This window comes from Ananas comosus, linkage group 10 (genome assembly GCF_001540865.1).
Source record: "Ananas comosus cultivar F153 linkage group 10, ASM154086v1, whole genome shotgun sequence".
In the NCBI taxonomy this organism is placed as follows: domain Eukaryota; kingdom Viridiplantae; phylum Streptophyta; class Magnoliopsida; order Poales; family Bromeliaceae; genus Ananas; species Ananas comosus.
In genome coordinates, this window is record NC_033630.1 from 3,265,387 (window position 1) to 3,278,261 (window position 12,875).

The 12,875-nt window shown below is 35.4% G+C and overlaps 2 protein-coding genes across 3 annotated transcripts; one reads left to right on the top strand and one right to left on the bottom strand.

The window, feature by feature from the left end:
- LOC109716836 (mitochondrial carrier protein MTM1-like) lies at positions 317 to 6,989 on the top strand. 2 transcript variants are annotated; one of them, XM_020242433.1, is made up of 10 exons: positions 317 to 563; positions 1,346 to 1,430; positions 2,059 to 2,177; positions 2,341 to 2,400; positions 3,437 to 3,607; positions 4,264 to 4,363; positions 5,051 to 5,142; positions 5,275 to 5,424; positions 5,702 to 5,760; positions 6,591 to 6,989. In XM_020242433.1, the coding sequence occupies exons 1-10, from the start codon at positions 375 to 377 to the stop codon at positions 6,721 to 6,723; spliced, it is 1,158 nt and encodes a 385-aa protein (XP_020098022.1). In that variant the 5' UTR covers positions 317 to 374; the 3' UTR covers positions 6,724 to 6,989. The 2 variants fall into 2 exon arrangements, with proteins under 2 accessions (XP_020098022.1, XP_020098023.1); XM_020242434.1 differs by having other exon boundaries at positions 1,346 to 1,387; positions 2,049 to 2,177.
- On the bottom strand, positions 7,630 to 9,001 carry LOC109716837 (arabinogalactan peptide 16-like). Its single transcript, XM_020242435.1, has 2 exons — positions 8,542 to 9,001; positions 7,630 to 7,977 (listed from the first exon to the last, which is right to left on the bottom strand). The coding sequence occupies exons 1-2, from the start codon at positions 8,663 to 8,665 to the stop codon at positions 7,871 to 7,873; spliced, it is 231 nt and encodes a 76-aa protein (XP_020098024.1). The 5' UTR covers positions 8,666 to 9,001; the 3' UTR covers positions 7,630 to 7,870.

A 12,875-nucleotide genomic window follows, 5' to 3' on the forward strand; every position in this document is an offset into this window, starting at 1 on the left:
ATTCATTTGAGGTGGGGTTAGCAGTGGGGTTAGCTAACCCTACCTATTTTCAGAAGTGTTTGAAAATAATATGGGGGTTAAAGAGTGGATGGGTTATTCCACCCTTAACCCCAACCAAACAGGGGCTTAAGAACTAATTTTTTACAATTTTTCAGAAAAAAACAAAGCTTGGTCTTAAACAGGAAAGAGATCGTGTCTCGATCGCGATCCCTCCACGCGTCCTCTGCTCTCATTTCTCCTCAAAACAACGATATATACATTATTATTATTATTATTTATTAATTATTCATAAACTATACTATATATAAAGAAGCTACTCGAAGGAGAACCCGCTCCTTTTTCTCACTTCTCCATTGGCGGTGGTGCATGCCCTAATGGAACCATCCTCCAACACCCTCGCTTCGTCGTCGTCGTCGTCGTCGTCGTCGCCGCCGCCGCCTCCTACGCCGCCGCGCCGAATGGCCTCCTCCGACACCTCCATGGGCTTCGGTGAGCGAGCCATCGCCGCTGCGGGGGCCGCCGTCGTCTCTGCCGTCATCGTCAACCCCCTCGACGTGGCGAAGGTAATCCGTATTCGATATTCGCATCCCGATCCTTGTACTGGATTCTTGGTTTTGATGATCCTAGGTTTTACTTCTGTTCGTCGTTCTTGATCGATTGCTGCGTTTTAGTTCGAATTGAGCTGTGAAATTGAGGGATCGCGATCATCTGGGTTCTTTTTCCTAGCTGTGGTGAGATTGAATTGATGATGAATTGGGAACGAGAGGACGAATACGATGGATGTATGTGCTGTTTGATTTAATATGCTGGTCGATGATCATGTCGTGCTTGAGGTTGTTTCGATGATTCGTTGTGAGCAGGAGTGAAATCGTGCCCCGTTTTTTGTTGCAAAAGTATGCGGTTATGCTTTTTAGGGTTTTTAGATAAATGAAGCAAACCGAATTATGGAGATCAACCTAATTGAACGGAAGAAATTTGGTTCTTTTTGGTTGGATAATTTGATGTTGATTGAAGTTTTCATTTTGGTAAATATATATCAAACCATTTTACCCTTCAAAAAAATACATCAAACTATCTTGTTTAACTCTAAAAAATAGCAAACCTCTGTTTCCGTTTTCAGAGACTTCCATTATCTTTAGTTTGCTTGAAAATTTTGAGTGGTCTCTTCCTTTGGATTCAACAGTGCCTCAATTTTGCAGTAGTTATTTTGAATAAATTGTGAGTTTGTGATAGTGTATGTAGGATGATTGTTATAATTTTTCTTTTTTTTCTTCTTCAATTGCAAGTCACTCTCTCTGCTGTGTAATGTTGATCTTCTAACTGATTCTTCGCCTTCTCACTGCAGACAAGATTACAAGCGCAAGCAGCTGGAGTACTCTATAACTCGGTATACTTGATTCTCATTGTTTCACAGTTTCCATTATTTTCATGTGAGATTTGTATTTATTTTTATATGATACACTACACTAGATCAATGAGAAAATTACCTGTAACCTTGAAGAGCAATGCTTTGATTCAGTGATGTAAAATAATGGAAACCATGATATTTCAGAGTTTCAATTTTGACAAACCAGGTTCTGAAGTCACCTTGGAGTGTCAGTGCTAACAATGTTAACAATGAAGTCCTGAAATATGTTCAGAATGATAATCAACTCCTTCAACAGTTCATCATGTATAGAAGAGCCATGTCAATATCATCATCTTTTTTGTTTTTTTTTTTCCCTGGATAGAAATATCAGTATCATCTTTTTCATTTTTTAGTACATTCTTAGTACGTTGGCAAACTCTGACCATGGCGATGACTTGGTGTCCTTTATCATTCGGATGGTGCTGTGCCATGGAGGCAGGGTTTTTCTGTGCTGATTCCTTGTTGGACTAGCTCAATGTGACACCTTTATAGCTGTATAGAAGTTAACTTCTTCCCTGCATGAAGACCTTTGCCTTTTTTTTTTTTAATAGTAGTAAGGTTTTTATGGTTGATCATTTAGATGTTCTATTTTGCTGGTTCAAAATTTCTCGAGTTACTGGAACTGAAATATGTTTCCCAGATATGGCCAGATTTTAGGTGCTATCCTTCATGCAGCCCTACTGGAGTACATGGTTCGGGGCCAACTTGTTCTCCTGATTGCTTTCAATACAAGGGAACAATAGATGTATTCTACAAGGTTATTAGACAGGTAAATTTGTTTATGCTATGCGATCTGAAACTAGCCATGTCTTCTTCTTTTTTCTTCTCATGTCGTTAGTGTCAGGCTTGCATAATTATTCTCTTCAACGGTTGATATTGCATCATGTCTTTCATAATCAACTCTCAATGTCATAACAGAGGAAATTTTGCAGGAAGGATTTGCTAGATTATGGAGGGGTACAAATGCGAGCTTAGTATTGGCTGTACCAACAGTAAGTTCCTTTTTTTGATCAAATAGCGGCTTATTTTTCCTTCAAAATGTTCTCTCACAATCAAGTTTCGTTAGTTTTTGTCAACAGCAAATATGCGAACTTCTTCGTTGTTGAAAGCACGAATTACACTGCATAAACTTTCTGCTCTACTCTGTAGTTTTAATAACTTCCATATAGTTGGATGATTAATAATGATATGGTGACAACATTTCTGTCCGCTCACGAGAATTCTTTCAGATAATAATATCTTCTTCCTCTATCTGGTTTGTAGGATTTCACAGTTTCATGCAACATTGATGTTAGATCACAAAAACCATTCAGTATATATCTTTTACATAGATATATAAATGCTTTAAGGGTAGTGTTAATGCTTTGTCATAAGGGCAAAATATGTTACCATCTGAGCTTCATTAATGGATATCGAGCTACAATTTTACGCAACAGTGGCAATATAATAGCTACATTCTCTAGTAATGACAAAAAATTTAATATGCTTTAAATGTAACACGTTGAATGCAGATCTATTTAACTAGCAGAACGTGCCAATAACATCGCAATACTGCCTTCTAACAATGGTTCACTTCAGAGGACCCAATAATGTCATCCTTATAGTCAGAATTAGGCCAGCTGCTGTATCATTCGTGTTCTTTTCCCCTAATCTAATGCTGGGAATTCACTGTAATATCTGGTATTCTGATTCTATTGGATTAAATATCTAAATTAACACATACTGGTTGTGGTTAAATTTTTCACATTGTAGTGTGTAACTTCTACAGTTGGAAATGGAATATACTTATTAGAGTAACTTGTAATTCCCTCTTAAAGCATCATGAGCATTGCTCTTTTTGTCTGCTCAGGAGATTCCAAAGATGGGATGATTATCTTCTTATCTCAAAAGTCCACCCCCCCCCCCCCCCTCTATTGCATCTTAGAACCTAACATTGTCTATTGTTCCTTTATGATTTGTCTTAGTATTGTTGATCATGAACTTCTTGATATAAAGGTTGCTCTCGTGCGTTTCCATATCTGCTCACAGGTGGGCATTTACTTACCTAGTTATGACATTTTGCGCAATTGGATTGAAGACTTTACAAATCAGCATTCTCCTGCACTGACCCCTTATGCTCCTTTAGCTGCTGGTTCTATTGCACGTACACTGGCCTGCATATCTTGCTCTCCTATTGAGCTGGCAAGAACGCGCATGCAGGTATATCTTTCTGTTGCATCTTTCTTTGAAAGCCTAACTCTGGTTAATTTTCTCTGCTTATTGATTCACTTAAATTTTAAATCATTTGTCCTTATTAATTGCTTATATTGGCCTTTCAAGTAGCTTGAAGCTGGGCTTCCATATCAGCATGAAACTTATTAGAGTCTAATGGATTAATTTCGTATTGCTTATTTTGCTTGTAAATGATCTTTTCAAATGACAGAATACATTGTCTGGTGATAACTATTTTTTTCTATTGAGGTTTACCTCTAGTGATTGTGCTATGGAGTTTGACTTCTAGGAATTTTAGTATACTATGAAGTCCTAGTAGATCAATTATCTTTAGTAATGCTGAGTTGCAATAGAAGATTACCTGAGAAAAATTTAGAAGAGAATTCCATTTGCATTAATTGCTTAAGAAAATAGAAGATTTATTGGCAAGTAATTTTTCCACTAACTAATGGAAATTAACACACTTAATGCTCGGATAGAAAATGACACCCTTTTTTACTTCGACAATGCATCTTGTGATTGAAAGATTTTGTTTCTCTCTATTTGCTATCATAGTTTCTACGGATAGCTTCTCTTTAGGCTACTAAATTTCCCTTTCCGTCATTATTCTTTGTTTTTAGAGGCACCTGCTCTGCTGATAACAGGCATTTAAGGAGTCTCACCCTGGAGCAAAGGCCCCTGGAATATGGAAGACCTTACTTGGCGTTCTTTCACCGCGGAAAAGTGCAAATCATCTTGAGAATTGTATGTTCTCGATCGCTTATTAGTGATAACTGCTAACTTACCTCCAAAAGCAACACTATTGGAGAAAGGGGGAAAAAAAAATAGCATCATTTAAGCATCAAGCCGCACTATTGTAGTGTCTTCAGAAAGTTTCCTTTCACCATCATAATGAGAAATGGGAGCCACTGAACTTAAGCTTGCAATATTATCATAACGTAAAAAAAATGTATAGAAAGTAGCAACATTTACCATATATATATATATATATATATATATATATATATATATATATACATTGCATTATAAAATGACCACCCAAACTTTGAAAGCTTAATTTCCAGATGCAACTTTTCATTAGTTTTGGTTCGGTAGCTCTAACTCAAGCTATGTCAGAACTTAACGGTCTCGGACACAGTTATATAAAATTTTGCCGATGAAGTAAAAGAATCTTCGTACTGTGTATTTTTTTATACAGTCAAAAGAAAAAAAGTAACAGTATGTCCTGTTATCTTGCAAAATATTCTAGCAAAAGGGATACAAGTACTGTAACGTTCTGAAATGAGACTAATGAAGGGCAAGCTATTGAAAGTAATCTTCTAAAAGTTCAGCTGCACATTGCGAAATACGCTATAGTTCAGGCAGTTTCTGTAAATCATTTATGCCTTTTTTTCACTCATATTTGTTCAACTTGTCAAATGTTTGAATCAGTGCAAGGGTATCGCTTGCTTTGGACTGGTATGGGAGCTCAACTTGCCCGTGATGTTCCTTTCTCTGCTATTTGCTGGCTAACTCTTGAACCAGTGAGTTTTTATGCTAATGAATATTCAGTACTGCACTTTGCCGCTTTAGTATGTAGTACTTTTAAGATGTTTCTTCTTTGGTTGTTTTCGTTTATGTGTTCCTTTCTTGCTATAAACTGCTTTTGTCTACAGATTAGAAGAAGGCTACTTGGGCTGATTGGTGAGGAAGACAATGTGGCTGGTGTTATTGGAGCCAATTTTTCAGCTGGTTTTGCTGCAGGAGTTGTTGCTGCTGGTGCCACATGTCCTCTTGATGTTGCCAAGACTAGAAGACAGATAGAGGCAAGTCTACTGTGGTCTAATTTAGGATGTTTGCGAGTTGTTTTCAGAAATATGCATTATATAAAATCAATTGTGTGCATAGATTACACCCTTGGCGACACATTAGCAGTTTTAAATATCAATTCAAAAATTCTCTCTCTATTTGTTTCTGTTTGGAATTTCCTCTAGCCTCTCAGAACGGGCTTTTTTCGACTTGCCCGCACAAGAAGTTATCCTTAAAGTATGATTGACTTAATTTTTCTATTCTATTGACTGAGTTTCTTCTTGCCTGCCTCAGAAAGACCCGGCAAGAATTCTAAACATGAATACGAGGCGAGTACTACTTGAGGTTTGGAGGTATGTTACTTACATTAGCTATCACTTTCGTTTTGGATAAGTGATTCTTCCTGCTAGTAAGTTGTAGCTATAGAAATGGTGAGGGTTATTGTTACATCAGCACGGTTCTGGTACCTAACGATCAATCTTATAGGTCGGGAATAGTCTTTAACACTCTTGCTTATGTTCGTGCTGGAAGTCAAATGAATCGTACTATGTGCACTAGCATAGAGGAGATTTATGTAGTGTCGCCATTGGCTCCGACACAACATAAGTAGAACTAAAAAGTCCGGTTCATTAGGTAAGTTGATTGTGAAATAGAGAAACAAATTATATATTACAAGTTGACTAATTATTCATGTGGGAAGTCAAAATATGGTACGTTATCATCCTGACATATGAGATTAGCATGTAGAGTTGAGCTTCGTCTGTTTATACATGGTTTAACCTCAATCAAGCTTGATTAATCTTAAAAGTGCTTGAGCTTAGTATGAGAGGCTTCATAGTAGCAACAAGTAGATTTGAACTATTCAATCCTTGTTTTAGGTCAAATCAAGCCTCTAAGAAAAACATGATTGGTAATTAATCAAACATCGAAACCTATTTTACATCATATATATTCGTGCCCTTTCACTCTATGTTAGTAAATTGTGTGTTATGATGCCCATTTTGAGCAGTAACAATAGACCCCTACTGAGCTAAGAGGTCGATGTGTCATAAGTTAAAATTATTGCTCGTTCTTCGTCTGGGCTTCATCTTTCCTTCTATAGCATATTAAGGTAAAGATGTTGTATTGATATTTCATCTATGTGTGTCGCAAAACAATGAAACTTTTGAAATGCTTGCTGTAGGAATGAAGGAATGAAGGGACTCTTCACGGGTGTAGGGCCGCGCGTTGGACGTGCGGGCCCTTCGGTCGGGATTGTCGTCTCGTTCTATGAAGCTCTCAAGCATATCCTACATAAAAGGCATGCTAACTCGTGACGGAGCGGAGAGAGCTTTCCATGCCCTTTCATGTTTTTTAGCATCCTTAACCCTAAAGACCTGAAAAAGCCTCCCTAATAAGGGCTTATTCTTTCCCACTCAGGTAAGCACTAAATATCAATTGCCCATTTCTTCTCAAGGTTCAATAGCAATTTTTTGCATTTTGGAGGTTGCTATTGTTTTTGCAGTTCTTTGTATTTATTTTACGGTAGATTATTTGAATCATGTTTTGGAGGCTATAATAAAGTTGTTTTTTTTTTTTTTTTAACCGTTTTCTCTTCTCTTTGCCTGAATAAAAATAAAACTTTCACCAAAGGTAGAAAAGATTTAGCGACCTTTTGAATCAGCTCAGCTAGGCAAGTATTTCTTACTTGCGAATATGAATCAAACGATCTCAAATCAAGCGAACGCTACGTAAAATATGTTCTCCTCATACATTCTCTCAAGTGATCGGGTGACCCCTATTTTTTTAAAAAAACTAATTAGTTCCTGGATCTTTGACGCTGCTGAAACTAGAAGGACCCCCGGCACCGAATTGTGTTTCTTGACCGCTTGGAAATTACAAACTAGTCAGTATAGTTTACCCAAGTGCTGTCACATTATCGCTCGAATAAAATAAGAGAACTTTTAAAGAGTCTTATTCAGGTTGTCTATTGTCCGACTTTTTGACACCGTTAGAAATGCTATCCGCAAAATATTCTAAATTGGTATAAATTTTTTGAAATGATGCGGGACTCAACAGTCATAATCCAACATCCTCATCACACCGAGAAGAGCCGAAGTTTTAATACAAGTTAGAACGGATCATACATGAAGCATGTAACATGACTCTGAGCTCACTGCCATGTGAACATGTTCGTATGCAAAGAGATGATGATGATGATGATGATAATGAAGGAGAGAGAATTCCAATAGAAACAAACAAGCTAGCTAGTTACGAAAATAACAGCAATCCGTACAAATGAGATATGTTCGCACGCAAATTAGATCCCCAAATCAGCATGAATGATATGATATGCGCAACACGACAACCCTCGTGCCCAACACCCCCCTTTACTACATTGTCCATTACAAAACTAGATATCATCTATGCAGTGAATTACATTATTAGATGCGATTTTTTCTTTTCTTTCGGAGGGGTGGGGGATCAGAAAAGCTTGTAAGGGGAGGAGGCATCCAGAGGATGGATGAGGTAGGTGAGCACCAGCGCCACCAGCATCAGCACGTACGCGATCCCTTGATCAACCGATACCCCTGAAACAGAACAACAGAGTCGAGATAAAAAATAAATAAATAAATAAATAAATAAAGACGAATTATATGTTGTTGGTCTTTATTTAAGAAAGAATGATTTTCAAAATTATGGATTATTTATTTAATACTTTGGTCTCCTGGTCTCCTATGTGAAACGGTCTTAAGAAAATCAACTGTAAATTTGGCATTTGGGGTCTACATCGGGAGATCGACTGCAGGATCGTAGTTTGACGGGGACATTTTGAGAGGAACGTATGAAAATGAAATCTTTGCTACAAGAACGAAACCTAGTTAGTTAAAATCATCATATTCATTTATATATTCATACAGCATTTTTGGGAAACTCTGTTCGAATCAAGTCAAAATGGAAAGCCAGAGAAAAACCCCCCCAAAAAAAGAGAAGAAATCTCATCGGAATTGGAGAAGGAAACAAAAAACAAAACGCAAATAATATAAGATCACAGTACGATCTCCAACAAACTAAAAAAGAGAAGAAAAGAGAAGAGAAGAAGCGTAGAGAAAGAGAGAGAGGGGGATTCGGGAAACGGAAATGGCGCGTCTCACCGTCGCTGGTGGGCGCGGGCGCGGGGGCGTGGGCGGCGTTCGCGGCGGGCATGACGATGCCGACGACGAGGGCCGCCACCCCCACCGCCACCAATCCGAACGGCGTCCTCGGGATCATCGCCATCGACGACGACGACGACGAAGATGCAAAATCTCTCTCTCTCTCTCTCTCTCTCTCCCTCTCTCTCTCGGCGATTGGAGGCCGCGGAGAGGGGAGAGAGGAAGAAGAAGAGAAAAGGGAAGAGGGCGAGGGAGGCGATGGGAGAAGAAACCCTAACCCTAGTAACCTTTTTATTTTCCGCTTTATTTTCTGTTTTTTTTCTGTTGCCTTTTTTAGATCCTCCTAATCGTCGGGTTTGGAGCGATTTTAGGGTTTGGGATTGGAGATACAGCGTTTCCACATATAGATATATATATATATTTAGAGAGAAAGAGAGAGAGAGATGAGGAGTTGGGAACTTGGGATTCGTTTATTTTATTTTTTTTTTGAAAAAAAATAGAAAAAAAAAAGAAGAGAGAGAGAGAGGGAGAGCGCGACGAAGAAGCCGCGCGGAGACGCGCTGCGTCCATCGAGTGCGGGCATGTTGTGGACCCCACGACGGGGTACTGCACCAAGAAAACTATCGCTACAATCGGTGTACCCGTACACTTCGTGCACCCGCACTGCTTTATGATTTAAAAACTTTTAAAATCTAGTAATAAATAAATATGTTGCACCAAGGTCTGATAATAATTTATTAAATTATTATTCTGGAATGGAACGTTTTTTTAAATTGAAGTTGCACAGACGTAAGAAAAAAAATTATTTGTTGAGCGGATCGCAATAATTTAATTATGCTATATTGCATACAATTTTATCAAAAGTATAGAAATATATTTTCATGTATGTATGTTTTCAAATTCTTTTGGTTTAATAGTATTAAACAGCTCTTACTATCGAATAGGATTGGACCTGACAAACGGGCGGATTGGGTAACCTGCGGGTAAATAATTATACCAGCGGATTACTTGGGGATGAATAAAATTTACTCGTAAATTTTTGGATAGTCAACATCTTTATCCATACCCGCTCGCGGGTGGGTGGGTGGGTACGAGAGTTATCCACAATCTTTTTTTTTTTTGCTCATATATATTTTTTNGTTTCCTATAAATTTAACAATATATAAATAGGCAAGATCAAAAAGTTTAGTATCTGGCAAATGTGTTTGTTAAATTTAAAAAAATAGGGAAGTAGATTGAATATATATATATATATATATATATATATATATAGTTGAGTAGGAATGTTATCAGTAGCAAACGGGCTCCGTAGTTATCCATTTGTTTTCGATGATGGAGCCTCCAAATCAATGATCGGCATCGTTGAACATGATCTATACCACTTGAAGCATTTAGAAATCAAATTTTATACTTTTCCGACATTATTTTTTTGTCTATCAAGTGGACACAAAATAAACGGCTGAAAATGAATATTCTTTAAAAAGTGATAATAGGAATTTTGTAATCAAGATCGAAAGTATAGATCTTGTTCTAAATAATTTAAAGAATTTTTTAATCAAAATTCAATTGATTTGGATATCTTTAAACCGTTAAATAAGAAAAACGCCTCATATTGACCATTAAAATTACAAATTTTGAAACCCTTTGATCATTAGGTCAATGATATCGAAAAGATTTGAAATTTGGTTTCTAGATATTTCAAATGGTATAGATCTTTTTCAAAGATACTGATCGTCGATTTGGAGGTTTCGTCATCGAAAACAAATGGGTGGCAACGGAGCCCGTTTGCTACCGATAGTATTCTAACTTAACTCTCTCTCTCTCTCTCTCTCTCTCTCTCTCTCTCTCTATATATATATATATATATATATATATATATATATATGACTATATAACATGAGCAATGGTTGGTAGTGACATTTCTTGTGGGGAAAAGTACTTGGGCACTAAAATTCAAGTCCCAGAAGATAATGTAACTTAATTGGATACAGGANCTCTCTCTCTCTCTCTCTCTCTCTCTCTCTCTCTATATATATATATATATATATATATATATATATATAAGTTTAAAAAATGTAACATAACCCATTATTTAAAATATTGTAATATACAATAAAAATATTAAAGTCTTAAAATAAAAAAATTAAAATATAAAAGGCACGCGGTAAGAAATTATGGTTAGAATTTTATGATGGGTAAATAATATATATATATATTAAGAAAATATATTTTTTAATTAAAATATATATTTGCAGGTATTCGTGGGTACCCGCAGGTTACCAAAAATGTCCATAACTTAATATATACCAACCCGTTTTATTCTTAATTTTTTGGTTTGGAAAAGTTTGTATCCATATACGTAAATTTGTAAGTAACCTATGAGCACCCGCGGATATGGATCGAAATTGTCAGGTCTAACGAGGACCTTAAAAAGAATATAGTCTTTACAATTATGATTTTTATAATGTTTTAGGTGTATGAGAGCAGGTATAGACCAGGTGCAGGCAGTAATTTCTCTGCTTAGCGGGGCCCACCCACGTGCATTCCAGATCTGGATCCCGCGCTCCGCCGTATGTCTTCCCAACGCGTGGGGCCCACCTCATCCGACGTGGACGGGGGCTTTGTTTCTATAGGTTTAAAAAAAAAGGAAAATGTATGGATACCCCTCAGCTATAAGCTATTTACGATAGATATTTTAACTATTTTATTTTTGATTGGTACTTATTTTAACTTTAAATTATTTTAACATAAAAATATATAAAGTATATTTTAACTTCTATCTAATCTTTAAACGTTTTAATTTATCAGCCAATTAATAATTTTTTAACTTTAAAAATTTAAATACGCGACTCATATTTATATATTTAATTAATATATTTTATATAATTTATGCAGCTATAAATTTATTAAAGTTAGTAATTAGTTTAAATTTTATATTAAAAGAGTCATCAAATGAATTATTGCTACTTGAAATAATTGAATTAACTTATACTGAAACTCCAATTTCAGTGAATGAACATATTATTTGAAATATCTTTTTAATTTACTTTAGAGGCATGTAATATTTGGTACATTCGGACCATGATCAGATAAACTGTATAATATATCAGCATTTTAAGTTATTTGGAAAAAATAAATTACCTTATAGACAAAATATATTATTTTATTAAATCATGAATATCAACATCTTTATATAAAGCGTAAATTTAACTATTAGCTTCTAATTAACCACGCACCAAAAAAAAAAAAAAAAAACTCACTAAGTTTTATTGTACATGTTACTCCAACATGCAAACATGATCACAGTTCAATAATTTAGCGGGGGTGTTTGGTTTCTCAAAAAATATTTCAAAAAATAGTTTTCTGATTGAAAAAATATTTTTCATCTTTATGAATTCTAAAAAAAAAATAATCTAAAAATTTCTTTTTCCAGATGACATGAAAAAATTATTTTTTTTATTTTACAAATTTTCTATCAGTAAAATAAAATTATAAAAATAAATATTTACCATGAAATTATTATTTTTTTTTAGAAAATAGTTTTCCATATTTTTTTGAGAAACCAAACAGCTAGCTAGGTAGGCAATAAGAACTGAAGCAACAGCAGTCTCCTTTCTGCAGGCTGCATGTGCGAGCCACTTATTTTTGAATAGGAAAGGTGGCACAGAGAGGCACGTGAATTAGTTGGTGCTGGGGACCATGCTCATGTTCATGTTTTTTTTTTTTCTTTTATTTTATTTTATTTATGATTATAATTGTTGAATATAAAATATATGAAATATTATTCTTTAGTAATTTAAGTTTTTTTTTAAAAAAAATAATTATTTTACATTATTAAACATAGGATTGACAATCCAGCTTGCTATTCGAGAGTCGGTTCATATTTGGTTCAAAATAAGCTCGAGATCGATTATCCGTTTAATAAACACGTTTGATGGTAGCCAAACTGTCTCTCTCTCTCTCTCTTTCTATATATATATTATACATTATTACTATTTAAATTTTATGCTAGCTCAAATGTCAAGAGAGTTATATTTTGTGAATTTAATTATTACATTAAGATTCTAATTTTTAAATTTTTTTTTAACTTACCCAATAGTAAGGCTAATAATCTAATAACTTATTGTTTGCAAGACAACTCTTATTTAACTCGTTAATAAATAAGTCGAATATGAGTTGAACTTTCGAAGTTCAATATGTTACTGAACTACTTCGTGTTTGACTTGTTTAATAAATAAGAGAATACAAGCTGACTTCAACTCGCTCATATTCGGCTCTTTGACAGCTTTAATTTAACATGTTACTAAAATAAAAGTTTTATTGAATATATATAT

Coding starts and splice junctions, on each gene's coding strand:
- LOC109716836 (XM_020242433.1), top strand. CDS start 375: ATGGAACCATCCTCCAACACCCTCGCTTCGTCGTCGTCGTCGTCGTCG. Junction 564..1,345: donor ACCCCCTCGACGTGGCGAAG/GTAATCCGTATT, acceptor TTCTCACTGCAG/ACAAGATTACAAGCGCAAGC. Junction 3,608..4,263: donor TGGCAAGAACGCGCATGCAG/GTATATCTTTCT, acceptor TGCTGATAACAG/GCATTTAAGGAGTCTCACCC.
- LOC109716837 (XM_020242435.1), bottom strand. CDS start 8,665: ATGGCGATGATCCCGAGGACGCCGTTCGGATTGGTGGCGGTGGGGGTG. Junction 7,978..8,541: donor GCCCGCGCCCACCAGCGACG/GTGAGACGCGCC, acceptor GTTCTGTTTCAG/GGGTATCGGTTGATCAAGGG.